We start from the raw sequence: 13,124 nt of genomic DNA, 5'->3' as shown, positions 1-13,124 counted from the left end.
TTCTGCGATCCTCTCCCACACACTGTTAACAACATAGAACAGGACAGCACGGGAGTGGCCATTCGGCCCACAATGTTGTGACGACCTTGATGTCAAATTATACTAAATGTCCTCCTCCTGTGCATCATGCATATCCCTCCATTCCCCTCAGACTGGAATCGGATAAGTACTGTCTCACGTATCAGTATCAGAATCAGGTTTACGAGGGGCAATAGATAAATTCATGGACTAAGGTGAAAGGAGTCAATTTTGGAAAACCTAGCACATTTATTTTACAACATAGTCCCCTCCTACATGTACACACTTAGTCCAGCGGTCGTGGAGCAAACTTTCTGCATTATCACTCAGAGTTGAACTGCACGTGCATGTAACGAGAGTGTCTTGGACCTCCAGGTGGTCCACAGCAGGGGTGATTGATAAGTTTGTGGCCTTAGGTAGGAGGAGATGAGTTATACAGCTCTCCTTACATGCACGTGCAGTTCAACTCTGAGTGAAAATGCAGAAAGTTTGAAGTTAATAACTCATCTCCTTCTACCGTAGACCACAAATTTATCAATCACCCCTGCTGTGGACCACTTTCTGGAGGTCCAAGACGCTGACTTCTACCAAGAAGGGATCTGTATGCTCCATGGCCACTGGACTAAGTGTGTAAACGTAGGAAAAATAATTGTGCTAAGTTTTCTAAAATTGACTCCTTCCATCTTAGGGCACGAATTTATCAATCACCCCTCGTAATATTACCAGCTTATATTATGAAATTTGTTGCATTTGTGGCAGCAGTACATAGCAATACATAGTAATAGAAAATTACAGTAAGTATATATGTATTAAGTAGTTAAATTACATAAGTAGTGCAAGAATGGAAATTTTTAAAAAAGTAGTGAGTTAGTGTTCTTGGGCTCAATGTCCATTCAGAAATCGGATGGCAAAGGGGAAAAAGCTGTTCCTGAAATGTTGAGTGTGTGTCTTCAGGCTCCTGTACCTCCTCCCTGATGGCAGCAATGAGAACAAGGCATGACCTGGATGACTGGGGTCCTTAATAATGGATGCCACGTTTCTGAGGCATTTCTCCTTGAAGATGTTTGGATGCTGTGGAGGCTAGTGCCCATGATGGAGCTGACTGAGTTTACAACTCTCTGCGGCTTATTTTGATCCTGTGCAGTAGACCCCTGCCCCATACAAGAAGGTGGTGCAGCCAGTTAGAAGGTTCTCCATGGTACATCTATAGAAATTTGCCAAAATACAGTGAAAAGCTTGTCTGGAATACTGTTCATACAGATCAGGTGATTACACAGTGCTTAAGGTAGAACAAGGTAAAACAATAGCTATGCAGAATAGAGTGTAAAAGGTAGAGAGAGAGTGCAGTGCAGGTAGACGATGAGGTATAGGATCACGTTGACGTAGATTGTGAGGTCAAGAGTCCAATTTATCATATTAGGGAACTATTCGAAGTTCAAAGTAAATTTATTATCAAACTATATACGTCACCATATCCAACCCTGAGATTCATTTTCCTGGTGTCATAGATCCAATAAATCCATAGAATAATAATCATAACAGAATCAATAAGGACCACACCAACTTCGGTGTTCAACCAGTGTGGAAAAGACACCAAACTGGAGGCTCCAATGCACAGGATCGAAAGAGGTTACAAGGCAGTTGTAGACATAACCAGCTCCATCGTGGGCACAACCCTCCCCGCCACCAAGGACATCTTCAATCGTGGTGTCCCGAGAAGGCAGCATCCACCATAAAGGGTCCTCACCATCTGGGACATGCCCTCTTCTCATTACTACCACCAGGGCGGAGGAATGGGAGCACGAAGACACACACTCAACATTTTAATGGAATTCCCCTTCTACCATAGAGTTTTGAACAGTACCTCAAAGTACAAAGTAAATTTATTATCAAAGTACATATATGTCACCATATACAACCCTGAGGTTCATTTCCTTCTGGACATACTAATAAATCCATAGAATAATAACCATAGCAGAATCAATCAAAGACAGCACCAACTTGGGGTTCAACTAGAGTGCAAATACAAAAAGATATAATAATAAATGAATAAACAGTAAATATTGAGAACATGAGATGTAGAGTCCTTGAAAGTGAATCCATAGGTTGTGGGAACATTTCAATGATGGGGCAAGTGAAGTTGAGTGAAGTTATCCTTACGAGTTCATGAGCCTGATAGTCGAGGGGTAGTAATGTTCCTGAGCCTGGTGATGTGAGGCTCTTGTACTTTCTTCCTGATGGCAACAGTGAGAAAAGAGCATGATCTGGTTGGTGGGGATTCCTGATGATGGATGCTGCTTTCCTGTAGCAACATTTCAGGTGGATGTGCTCAATGGTGGGAAGGGTTTCACCCATGATGTACTGGGCCATATTCACTACTTTTTGTAGCATTTTCCATTCCAGGGTATTGGTGTTTCCATACCAGGCTATGATGCAACCAGTCAGTATACTCTCCACCACACATCCGTAGAAGTTTGTCAAAGTTTTAGATGTCATGTCAGCATCTATATAGTCTTATAACAGCCAACAACAGGAGATACATGAGCATCAGATCCCACACCTCCAGGTTCAGGGACAGTTATTGCCCTTCAACTATCTGGCTGCTGAACCAGCGTAGATAACTTCACTCACCTTAACTCTAAACTGATTCTACAACCTATGTACTCACTTTCAAGCACTTTACAACTCGATCTCGATATTCATTGCTTTTGTATTTATTATTATCATTTGTTTTTTTTGTATTTGCACAGTTTGTCTTTGTTTGCACACTGGTTGTTTGTCAGTCTTTCTGTGTAGATTTTCATTGATTTGATTGTATTTCTTTGTTCTGCTGTGAATGCCTGCAAAAAGATGAATCTCAGGGTACTTTTCATTGACCTGTGGGTACTTTGATAATAAATTCACTTTGAATTTTGACATAGCCACCGGGCCAGATTGGAAAGGTCAGTGTGTCTGGAGGAGAGGGACAGGCCAGTTCAACTCGCTCCTCCGCGAGGTGTACTCATCTCTGCGCTGAACTGAGGCTGTGGTCTGCAACTAAAAGGCTCCCGGATCAGCTGCAGTGATGACTGGCCTCGTGGCTGTGGACTCACTTTCGTGAACTTCAGTTCTGAATTTTATTTGCATATTTGAAATGTTTGCACAATTTGTTTTTTTTTCCTGCACATTAGGCGTTTGACTGTCTTTTTAAAATGGGTTTTATTGGGTTTCTTTGTTTGGTGGCTGCCCGTAAGGAGATGAATCTCAAGGTCCTATATAGTATACATACTTCAAATGTTTGTACTTTGAAGAGCTCAGGGATGCAGAGGGATCTGAGTCTCAGTGCAATTCATCAAAGGTTAGTACATGGTAGCCTTTAACACATATTCAGAGGTTGTAGACTTAGCCAGCTCCATCACGGACACAGCTCTCCCCAGCACCAATGACAGCTTCAAGATGCTGAACCTCAAGAAAGTGGCACCCATCATTAATGATCCTCACCATCCGAGACATGCCCTCTTCTCGTTACGACCAAAGTTCTAAGTAAATTTATTATCAAAGTACATATACGTCATCATATGCTACCCTGAGATTCATTTTCTTGTGGGACAAGAAAATACAACAGAATCTATGAAAAACGACACACAAAGACTGACAAAGAACCATTGTGCAAAAGAAGACATACAGATGTTGATGCTGGAAATCCAAAGCAATACACACGTTAATGTTTTGGGCCGAGACCCTTCATCAGGACTGGAAAGGAAGGGAGAAGACACTAGAACAAAAAGGTGGGGGGAGGAGAAGAAAGGGAATCAGTTTAGAGTTGTGGTGAGTGAAGTTATCCATGTTGGTTCAGGAGCCTGATGGTTTAAGGTAATAACTCTTTCTGAACCTACTGGTGTGGGACCTTTTTCATGACATCAGAGTCAAGAAGAGAGCATGGTCTGGATGGTGGGATATCAGTGAGAAGGTACAGAAGACTGAAGACCCACACTCAACATTTTAGGAACAGCTTCTTTCTCTCTGACCAAAGCAGAGACATTGATTAATTTTAAGAATGAGAGTAGCCAGTTTCTTGACAAGGTCTATTGGGGATACAGTAAAGCAGAGCTGAGATTACAATCAGGTCATCTCGGTGAGGTAAGTTCCTCTTTTTCATCTTAATTCTTCATCCCTCGTCTGTTAGGGCACAGTAGTGTTGTGAGAGCAGTGTTTTGTTCTGTGTGGGATGTGAGAAGTCTGGTTGACCTTCAGTCTCCCAGATAAACACGTCTGCATCAGGTGCACCGAGCTGCAGCTCCTGAGAGGCCATACTTGATGATCTTTGACTCGTATGGGAGAATGAGGAGGCGATGGATAGGAGGTGCAGGGAGGTAGTCACCCCGAGGCTGCAGGAGGTAGGTAACTGTCAGGAGATGGGAGGGAAATGGGCAGCCAGTGCAGAGTAACCCTGTGGCCGCTGCCCTCAGTAATGGATACTGTGGAGGGAGACAACCTACCAGAGTGCCGCAGTGACCAACTCTTTGACACTCAGTCTGGTGCTGTTGCTCAGAAAAGCAGAAGGGTGAAGGACGGCAGCAGTGATAGGAGATCCCCTAGTCAGAGGAACAGCGATGAGATTCTGTGGGTGCCATAGAGACAGCCAGATGGTATGTTGTCTCCCAGGCGCCAGGGTCAGGGATGTCTTGATCGCGCCCACGGCATTCTAAAAGGGGAGGGTGAGCAGCTGGAATTCTGTCTACATATTGGCACCCGATCCAGAAAGCTGGGAAACAGGACCTCCAGGGTCATAATCTCTGGATTGCTGCCTGTGCCACGTGCCAGAGAGGGTAAAAATAGGATGATCTGGCAGGCGAACATGCAGCTGAGGAACTGGTGCAGGGGCAGGGGGCAGGGGTTCAGATTTGTGGATCACTGGGGTCTCTTCTGGGGAAGGTATGACCTGTACTAAGGGGACGGATTGCAGCTGAACCCGACCGTGACCAATATGCTTGTGGACGGGTTTGCTGGAGCTGTTTGGGAGGGTTTAACCTAATTTGGCAGGGGGATGGGAACTGGACTGATAGTGCTGAAGATGAAGTAGTCAGTTTACAAACAGAGGCAGTGTGTAGTGAGACTTCCAGCAAGGAGAGGCTGATAATTGGGCAAAATTGCAGTCAATTTTGAGTGAGTTGCAATGTAAAAGGTGGACAAAATCGAAAAAGGTGAATACAGGACTGAAGGTGCTGGATTTGAATGCACCCAGTATATGGAATAAGGCAGATGAACTTGTGGCACAGTTACAAATTGGCATTTGTGGCATTGTGGGCATCACTAAATCATGACTGAAAGAAGATTACAGCTGGGAACTTAACATCCAAGGATACACAATGTATCGAAAGGACAGGCGGGAAGGCAGAGGGGATGGTGTGGTTCTGTTGGCTACAATGAATTAAAGCATTAGAAAAAGGTGACATAGGGTCAAAAGGTGCTGAATCATTGTGGGTAGAACTAAGGAACTTTTATACATAAGCATTCGTTAGTCTCGTGAGACCATGGATTTGCGCCTTGGAAGGCTTCCTGGGCGCAGGCCTGGGCAAGGTTGTATGGAAGACTGCCGGGTGCCCATGTTGCAAGCCTCCCCTCTCCACGCCACCGACGTTGTCCAAGGGAAGGGCAAGGGCCGATACAGCTTGGCACCGGTGTCGTCGCAGAGCAGTGTGTGGTTAAGTGCCTGCTCAAGGACACAAGACAATGCCTCAGCTGAGGCTCGAACTAGCAACCTTCAGATCACTAGACCGACGCCTTAACCACTTGGCCACGCGCCAACACAACTAACTAAGGAACTGCAAGGATAAAAACTGATAGGAGCTATTCATAGACCTCCAACCAGTAGTAAATTTGTGGTCTACAAATTACAGTGGGAGATAGACAATGCATGCCAAAAGGACAATGTTACAATAGTCATGGGGGATTTCAATCTGCAGGTAGACTGGGAAAATCTGGTTGGTGCTGGATTCCAAGAGGGGGAATTTCTCAAATGCCTACAAGATGGCTTTTCAGAGCAGCTCATGTTTGAGCCCACTACAGGATCAGCTATTCTGGATTGGGTGTTGTGTAATGAACCAGAATTGACTAGAGAGCTAATGGTAAAGGAAGCTGAAACCAGATGTGTCAGTATCACAGTGGAGTAAAGGGAATTACAGTGGCATGAGAGAGGAGATGGCCAAAACTGATTCAGAAAGAACACTGGCAGGGATGACAGCAGAGCAGCAATAGCTGAGATTTCTGGCAGCAATTCAGAAGCCACATGCTATATACATCCCAAAGAGGAAGAAGTATTCCAGGGGCAGGATGACACAACTGTGGCAGACAATAGAAGTCAAGGCCAACATAAAAGCCAAAGAGAGGGCACATAATATAGCAAAAATTAGTGGGAAGTTAGAGGATTGGTAAGCTTTTAAAAACCAACAAAAGGCAACTAAAAAGTCATAAAGAAGGAAAACTAAGTAAGATAGCCAATAATATCAAAGAGGATAGCAAAAGTTTCTTCAGATACCTAAATTGTAAAAGAGAGGTGAGAGTAGATATTGGACTGCTGGAAAACGATGCTGGAGAGGTAGTAATTAGGGACAAGGACATGGCAGATGAACTGAATAAGTATTTTGCCTCCGTAAACACTATGGAAGACATTAGCAGTGTGCCGAAAGTCTAAGAGTGTCAGGGGGCATTAGTGTGTGAAGTTGCCATTGTTGGGGAGAAGGTTCTTGGGAAACTGAAAGGTCTGAAGGTAGATAAATCACCTGGACCAGATGGGTACACGCAACACACATCAAAGTTGCTGGTGAACGCAGCAGGTCAGGCAGCATCTCTAGGAAGAGGTAAAGTCGACGTTTCAAGCCGAGACCCTTCGTCAGGACTAACTGAAGGAAAAGTGCTTTCAAATCTCTTAGTGACTCTTCCTTCAGTTAGTCCTGACGAAGGGTCTCGGCTTGAAACGTCGACTGCACCTCTTCCTAGAGATGCTGCCTGGCCTGCTGCGTTCACCAGCAACTTTGATGTGTGTTGCTTGAATTTCCAGCATCTGCAGAATTCCTGTTGTTTTCAGATGGTATACACCCCAGGTTGCTGAAAGATGTGGCTGAAGAGACTGTGGAAGCAATAGTAATGATCTTTTGAGAGTCTCTAGATTCTGGCATGGTTGCAGAGGAAAGGAAAATGAAAATGTCACTCTACTCTTCAAGAAGGGAGAGAGGCAGAAGAAAGGATATTATAGGCCTCAGTAGTTGGGAAGATGTTGAAGACGACTGTGATGGATGTAGTTTCAGGATACTTGGAGGCACACTATAAAATAGGCCATAGTCAACATGGTATCCTCAAGGGAAAATCTTGCCTGACAAATCTGTTGGAATTCTTTAGTCATAGTCATAGTCATACTTTATTGATCCCGGGGGGGGGTGGGGGGATTGATTTTCGTTACAGTAGCAAGCAGGATAGACAAAGGAGAATTGGTGGATGTTGTGTACTTGGATTTTCAAAAGGCCTTTGACAAGGTGCCACACATGAGACTGCTTAGCAAGCCCTGTGCCCATGGTGTTACAAGAAAGATTCTATCAAGGATGAAGCAGTGGCTGATTGGCACGAGGCAAAATAAAGGAAGCCTTTTCTGCTTGGCTGCCGGTGACTAGTGGTGTTCCACAGGGGTCTGTGTTGGGACCGACTCTTTCTACATTAAATGTCAATGATTTGGATGATGCAATTGATGGCTTTGTGGCCAGGTTTTGAGTAAGTAGAGAGGCTACAGAAGGACTTAGACAGATAAGGAGAATGGGCAAAGAAGTGGCAGATGGAATACAGTGTTGAGAAGTGTACGGTCATGCACTTTGCTGGAAGAAATAAAAGTGTAAACTATTTTCTAAATTGGGAGAAAATTCAAAAATCTAAGGTGCAAAGGAACTTAGGAGTCCTCATGCAGGAATTCCTAAAGGTTAATTTGCAGGTTGAGTTGTTGGTGAGGAAGGCAAATGTTATGTTAGCATTTATTTTGAGAGGACTAGAATATAAAAGCAAGCATGTAATGTTGAGGATTTATAAAGCACCGGTGAGGCCTCACCTTGGTGTGTTGTGAGCAGTTTTCAGCTCCTTATCTAAGAAAGAATATGCTGACATTGGAGAGGGTTCGACAGAGGTTCATGAAAATGATTCTGGGATTGAATGGCTTGTCATATGAGGGGCATTTGATGGCTCTGGGCCTCTACTCACCGGCATTAGGGGGTGACCTCACTGAAAACTATTGAATGTTGAAAGGCCTTCATAGAGTGGATGTAGAGAGGATGTTTCCTATGGTGGGAGCACCTAAGGCAAGAGGACACAGCCTCAGAATAGAGGAGCATCCATTTAGAATGGAGATGAGGAGGAATTTCTTCAGCCGGGGATAGGTGAATATGTGGAAATCATTGCCATGGGCGACTGTGGAGGCCAAGTCATTGGGTGTATTTAAGGCAGAAGTTGATAGAGGTTGATCAGGGCATGAAGGGATATGGGAAGAATGGGGCTGAGAGGGAAATGGATCAACCATGATGAAATGGCAGAGCAGACTCGATGGGCCAAATGGCCTAATTCTGCTCCTATGTCTTATGGTCATCTACACTACATTGGCACTTTATTAGGTTCACCTGTACACCTTGTTAATGCAAACATCTTATCAGCCAATCATGTGGGAGCAACGCAAAGCATAAAAGCATGCTGGCGTGGTCAAGAGGTTCAGTTGTTGTTCAGACCAAACATCAGAACAGGATGAAATGTGACCTAAGTGACTTTGACCATGGAATAACTTCCAGTGCCGTACAGTGTAGCTTGAGTATTTCAGAAACTGCTGATCTCCTGGGATTTTCACACACAACAGTCTCCAGAGTTTACAGAGGATAGTGTGGAAAAACTGAAAACAACCAGTGAGCAGCAGTTCTGTGGGCGAAAAAAAACCTTGTTAATGAGGAGAATGCCCAGACTGGTTCAAGCTGACAGGAAGGTGACAGGAGCTCAGAAAACCGTGCATTACCCCAGCGGCGTGCAGCCGAGCATCTCTGAACACACAACACGTAGAACCTTGACATTGCTGCAGCAGCAGAAGACCATGATTATGCACTCAATAGTCACACTAATAGTCACAGGAGGCTCCTGATAAAATGGCTACTGAGGAGATTTCTCTGTTATATGATGACAGTAGATTATATCTAAACTGAAACAAATGTAAAACCCCAAAAAAGTAGAATTATATTTGATGAACTATGGTTGATGACTCCATCATATTGTGATGTATTAGATTTTAGGATGTTTTAAATTTTAATGCAGTGTGTGCTAGTTTGTTACAACTTATAATAATTTATATTGAACTCTAACTTATCATGAATTTAAACTCTAAGCAAGACTTTATCATGGAAGTGCCAGTCTTTATCAATCCAGATCACTTAAATATGCACTGATTAACTAACAGAAAGAACATTCAACACTGCCACACCATTCAGTCAGAGTGTGGCCAAGTTCTACACAGCACTACCAACCCCATATCCCTCAATTTCCTTCAGATCCAAAGCTCATAACGAGGAAGTCTACAGATGCTGGAAATCAAAGTAACACACACAAAATGCTGGAGGAATTCAGCAGGTCAGGCAGCATCTATGGAAAAGAGTGAACAGTCGACATTTTGGTCCAAGACCCTTCTTCAGGACTGAAAAGGAAGAGGAGACATTATATTCTGCACATATAACTGTATCTTGAGTGTACCCAGCTACTCCAGCCTCACTGGCCTTTATCGCTTACAGGATCTGTATTTATTTACAGCGTGAAACAGGCCCTTCCAGCCTTGCGAGACGTGCTGCCCAGCAATCCCCCGATTTAATGTGAGCCTGATCAATGACCAATTAACCTACCAACCGGTACATCCTTGGACTGTGGGAGGACCCGGAGGAAACCCACACGGTCACAGGGAGAACGTACAAACTTACCTTACAGGCAGTGCCGGGAATTGAACCCAGGTCACCTCTACTGTAAAGTGTTGTGCTAACCACTACGCTACCATTGTACTGTGTATCCTTCCAGAATACTTCATCTAACACCTTGCCCTGTCCTGTGCTTGTTAAGGTACCTTACAAGTGCCTTTCCTGTATTATTAGGCTAGAGGATACCACTTGATTAAACATTATTACTGGATATACTTTATGTTACAGTGTTTTATTAAGTATTATGTTGTATAAATTTCTGTACACCAGACTGCATCACAGCCTGGTATGGAAACACCAATGCCTTTGAACAGAAAACCCTACAAGAAGTAGTGGATATGATCTAGTCGATCACGGGTAAAGCCCTCCCACCACTGAGCACACCTACACAAAATGCCATTGCAGGAAAGCAGTATCCATCATCTGGGACCGCCAACACCCAGGTCATGCTCTCTTCTCACTGCTGCCATCAGGCAGAAGGTACAGGAACCTCAGGACCCACACCACCAGGTTCAGGGACAGTTACTACCCCTCAACCATCAGGCTCTTGAACCAAAGAGGATAAATTCACTCAACTTCACTTGCCCCATCATTGAAATGTTCCCACAACCAATGGACTCACTTTACGGACTCTTCATCTCATGTTCTCGATATTTATTGCTTACTTATTTATTATTATTATTATTATATTATTCTTTCTATTTGTACTTGCTCAGTTTGTTGTCTTCTACACTCTAGTTGAATACCCAAGTTGGACAGTCTTTCACTGATTCTGTTAAGGTTATTCTATTGAGTATGCCCACAAGAAAATGAATCTCAGGGTTGTATCTGGTGACATACATGCACTTTGATAATAAATTTACTTTGAACTTTTGAACTGAACTAGATAAAAGGCTAGAAATTACAGCTAAACATTATTACTGGAATATGCTTTGTAATAGTTTCACAAGAATGCTGTTGTACAAAGTATTTAATAAAATATCTGATTGGAAGATTATATTCAACTAAATATTACTGCAAGAATCTTCACTTGGTAATACTTTAATAAGAATATTGATGTACAAAGTATTTGAAGAGATGTTTAGCTGGAATATACTACTCACCTGAATGTTATTACTGGAATACGCTTACTTTAAGAATATTTATTTTAGAGATACACCTTTGAATAAACCCCTCTGGCCTTTCGAACCACTGCCCAGCACCTGGAGGAAATGCACACATGCCTGCCCTATAAACTGTCCTATTGCACAACCTACATATGAATAACAATGTATAATTAATATTAGGTATGTCAACAATATTTTTGATGTACTAATTTTCAAGACGTTTATTATGCCAGTGACAACAAATGGATTACATAGGACATACGGAGCAGGAACAGGCCATTTGGCCCACAGTTATGTACTAAACCGCTAAAAAAGCAAATTACTCAAACACTAATCCCTCCTACCCACACCATGTCCATATCCCTCCATCTTCCTCACATCCATGTGCCTAATCGAACATCTCTTAAAAGCCTCTCATTTATTTGCTCCCACCAGGCAGTACATTCTGGGCATCCACCACTCTCTGAGTAAAAAACTTACCCATCAGATCCCCCTTTGAACCTACCCTCTCTCACCTTCACTCCATGCTCTCTGGTATTAGACATTACAACCCCTGGAAAGAGATACTCTGTCTATGCCTCTCATAATCTTGTAAACCTCGATCAGACTCCAGCACTCCAGAGAAGGCGACTCAAATCTATCCCGTGATGGCACCTGCTCTCTAAACCAGGCAGCATCCTGGTAAACCTCTTGTGCCCCCTCTCCAAAGCCTCCGCTCTCCACTCTCTCCACCATAGAGAACTAATATTGACTTTCAATATTTATGCCGTATCGTTATACTGTGTCTTGTAAACCGTGACTACAGGATTGTATAATATACTCTACCGGCTGTATGCATATTGTTTGGTTAATTAATGCAAGGTATCATATGCTAGCTCTGCGGAGTGCTATTTCCCTACCTCTGGTCCACCAAGTTGTTGGAAACTATGGACAACCATCGCTGCGGTGCCCTGTTCTCCCGCCGCCAGCCTCACTGGGGAGCCGAGCAAGCAGACGTCTTCCCTGTACCACTGCCGGCGAATTTCTGCCGGACAGGCGCCCGCCTCTGGGGCTGGGGAGGGGCTCCCACAGCCGCGGGGCCACTGAGTTCAGACGCGGTCATTGGCTCCGGTGGAAGGAGGGGCTGAGGACACGGGAGGCCGGCGTTGGAGGTTTGGTCAGAGGTAGGGAGGGAGGGAAGAGTGGTGGGGAAGAGAGAGGGGAGGGGAAGAGGGAGAGGGAGAGGAGGGAAGAGGGAGAGGGAGAGGAGGGGAGGGGGAGAGGGAGAGGAAGGGAAGAAGGAGAGAGAAGTGGAGGGTGAGGAGAAGGGGTGGGGAAGAGGGAGGGTAGAGAGTGAGGAGAGGGGGCGGGGAAGAGGGAAGGATGGAGGGGGGACAGGAAAGAGAAAGGGGTGGAAGGGGTGGATGGAGAGGGGAGAGGAATGGAAAGGGGTGGGAGAGAAGGGGTGATAAGAGGAAGAGATGGAGGTTTAGGGGAGGAGGGAGATAGGAAAGGAGAGGGGGACAGTATAATGGGCAGATATAAAAAGAATAGGGAGGGGAAAGATGGAAATTTAGGGATAAGAGGAAAGGGGCAGAGAGAGGGACAAAGGACATGGTATAATGAGAAGGATATATGAAAAGAACAGGGGGAGAGGAATATTAGGGAGAAGTGGTGAGAACGGAAAGGGACAGAGAGAGGGGAAGGGGTTAGAGGGGGGAGAAAGGTGAAGAGGACAGGAAGAATGGGATAATGAGAGAGAAATGAAAGGGAAAGGGAGGGGAGAAGAGAAGTATATTGAGAAGGTGGGGGAGAGGGATGGAGAGTGGGTTAGGGGAAGACAGGGGAGAGGGAGGGGAATTACCCCTAGCCTAATCACGGGACAATTTACAATGACCAATTGACCTACTAACCAGTACGTCTATAGATTGTGGGAGGAAACCGGAGCACCCGGAGGAAACCCACACGGTCACAGGGAGAACATACAAGCTCCGCAGAGGCAGCGGCGGGAATTGAACCCCCGGTGTCCTGTAGGTTAAAGCGTTGTGCTAACCACTATACGAGT

General features: G+C 44.5%; 1 protein-coding gene across 1 annotated transcript in view; it reads right to left on the bottom strand.

The window, feature by feature from the left end:
- Positions 1-12,189, bottom strand: part of LOC134346951 (solute carrier family 2, facilitated glucose transporter member 4-like) — an 81,814-nt gene extending 69,625 nt beyond the window's left edge. The window contains exon 1 of the mRNA XM_063048844.1: positions 11,980-12,189. Coding sequence (XP_062904914.1) covers positions 11,980-12,018 — 39 coding nt within the window. The 5' untranslated portion in view covers positions 12,019-12,189. The remainder of the gene's footprint in view (positions 1-11,979) is intronic.
- Positions 12,190-13,124: the final 935 nt, after the last annotated feature.

Source organism: Mobula hypostoma, chromosome 5 (assembly GCF_963921235.1).
Source record: "Mobula hypostoma chromosome 5, sMobHyp1.1, whole genome shotgun sequence".
In the NCBI taxonomy this organism is placed as follows: Eukaryota; Metazoa; Chordata; class Chondrichthyes; order Myliobatiformes; family Myliobatidae; genus Mobula; species Mobula hypostoma.
This window is presented reverse-complemented; position numbering and strand designations above follow the sequence as displayed.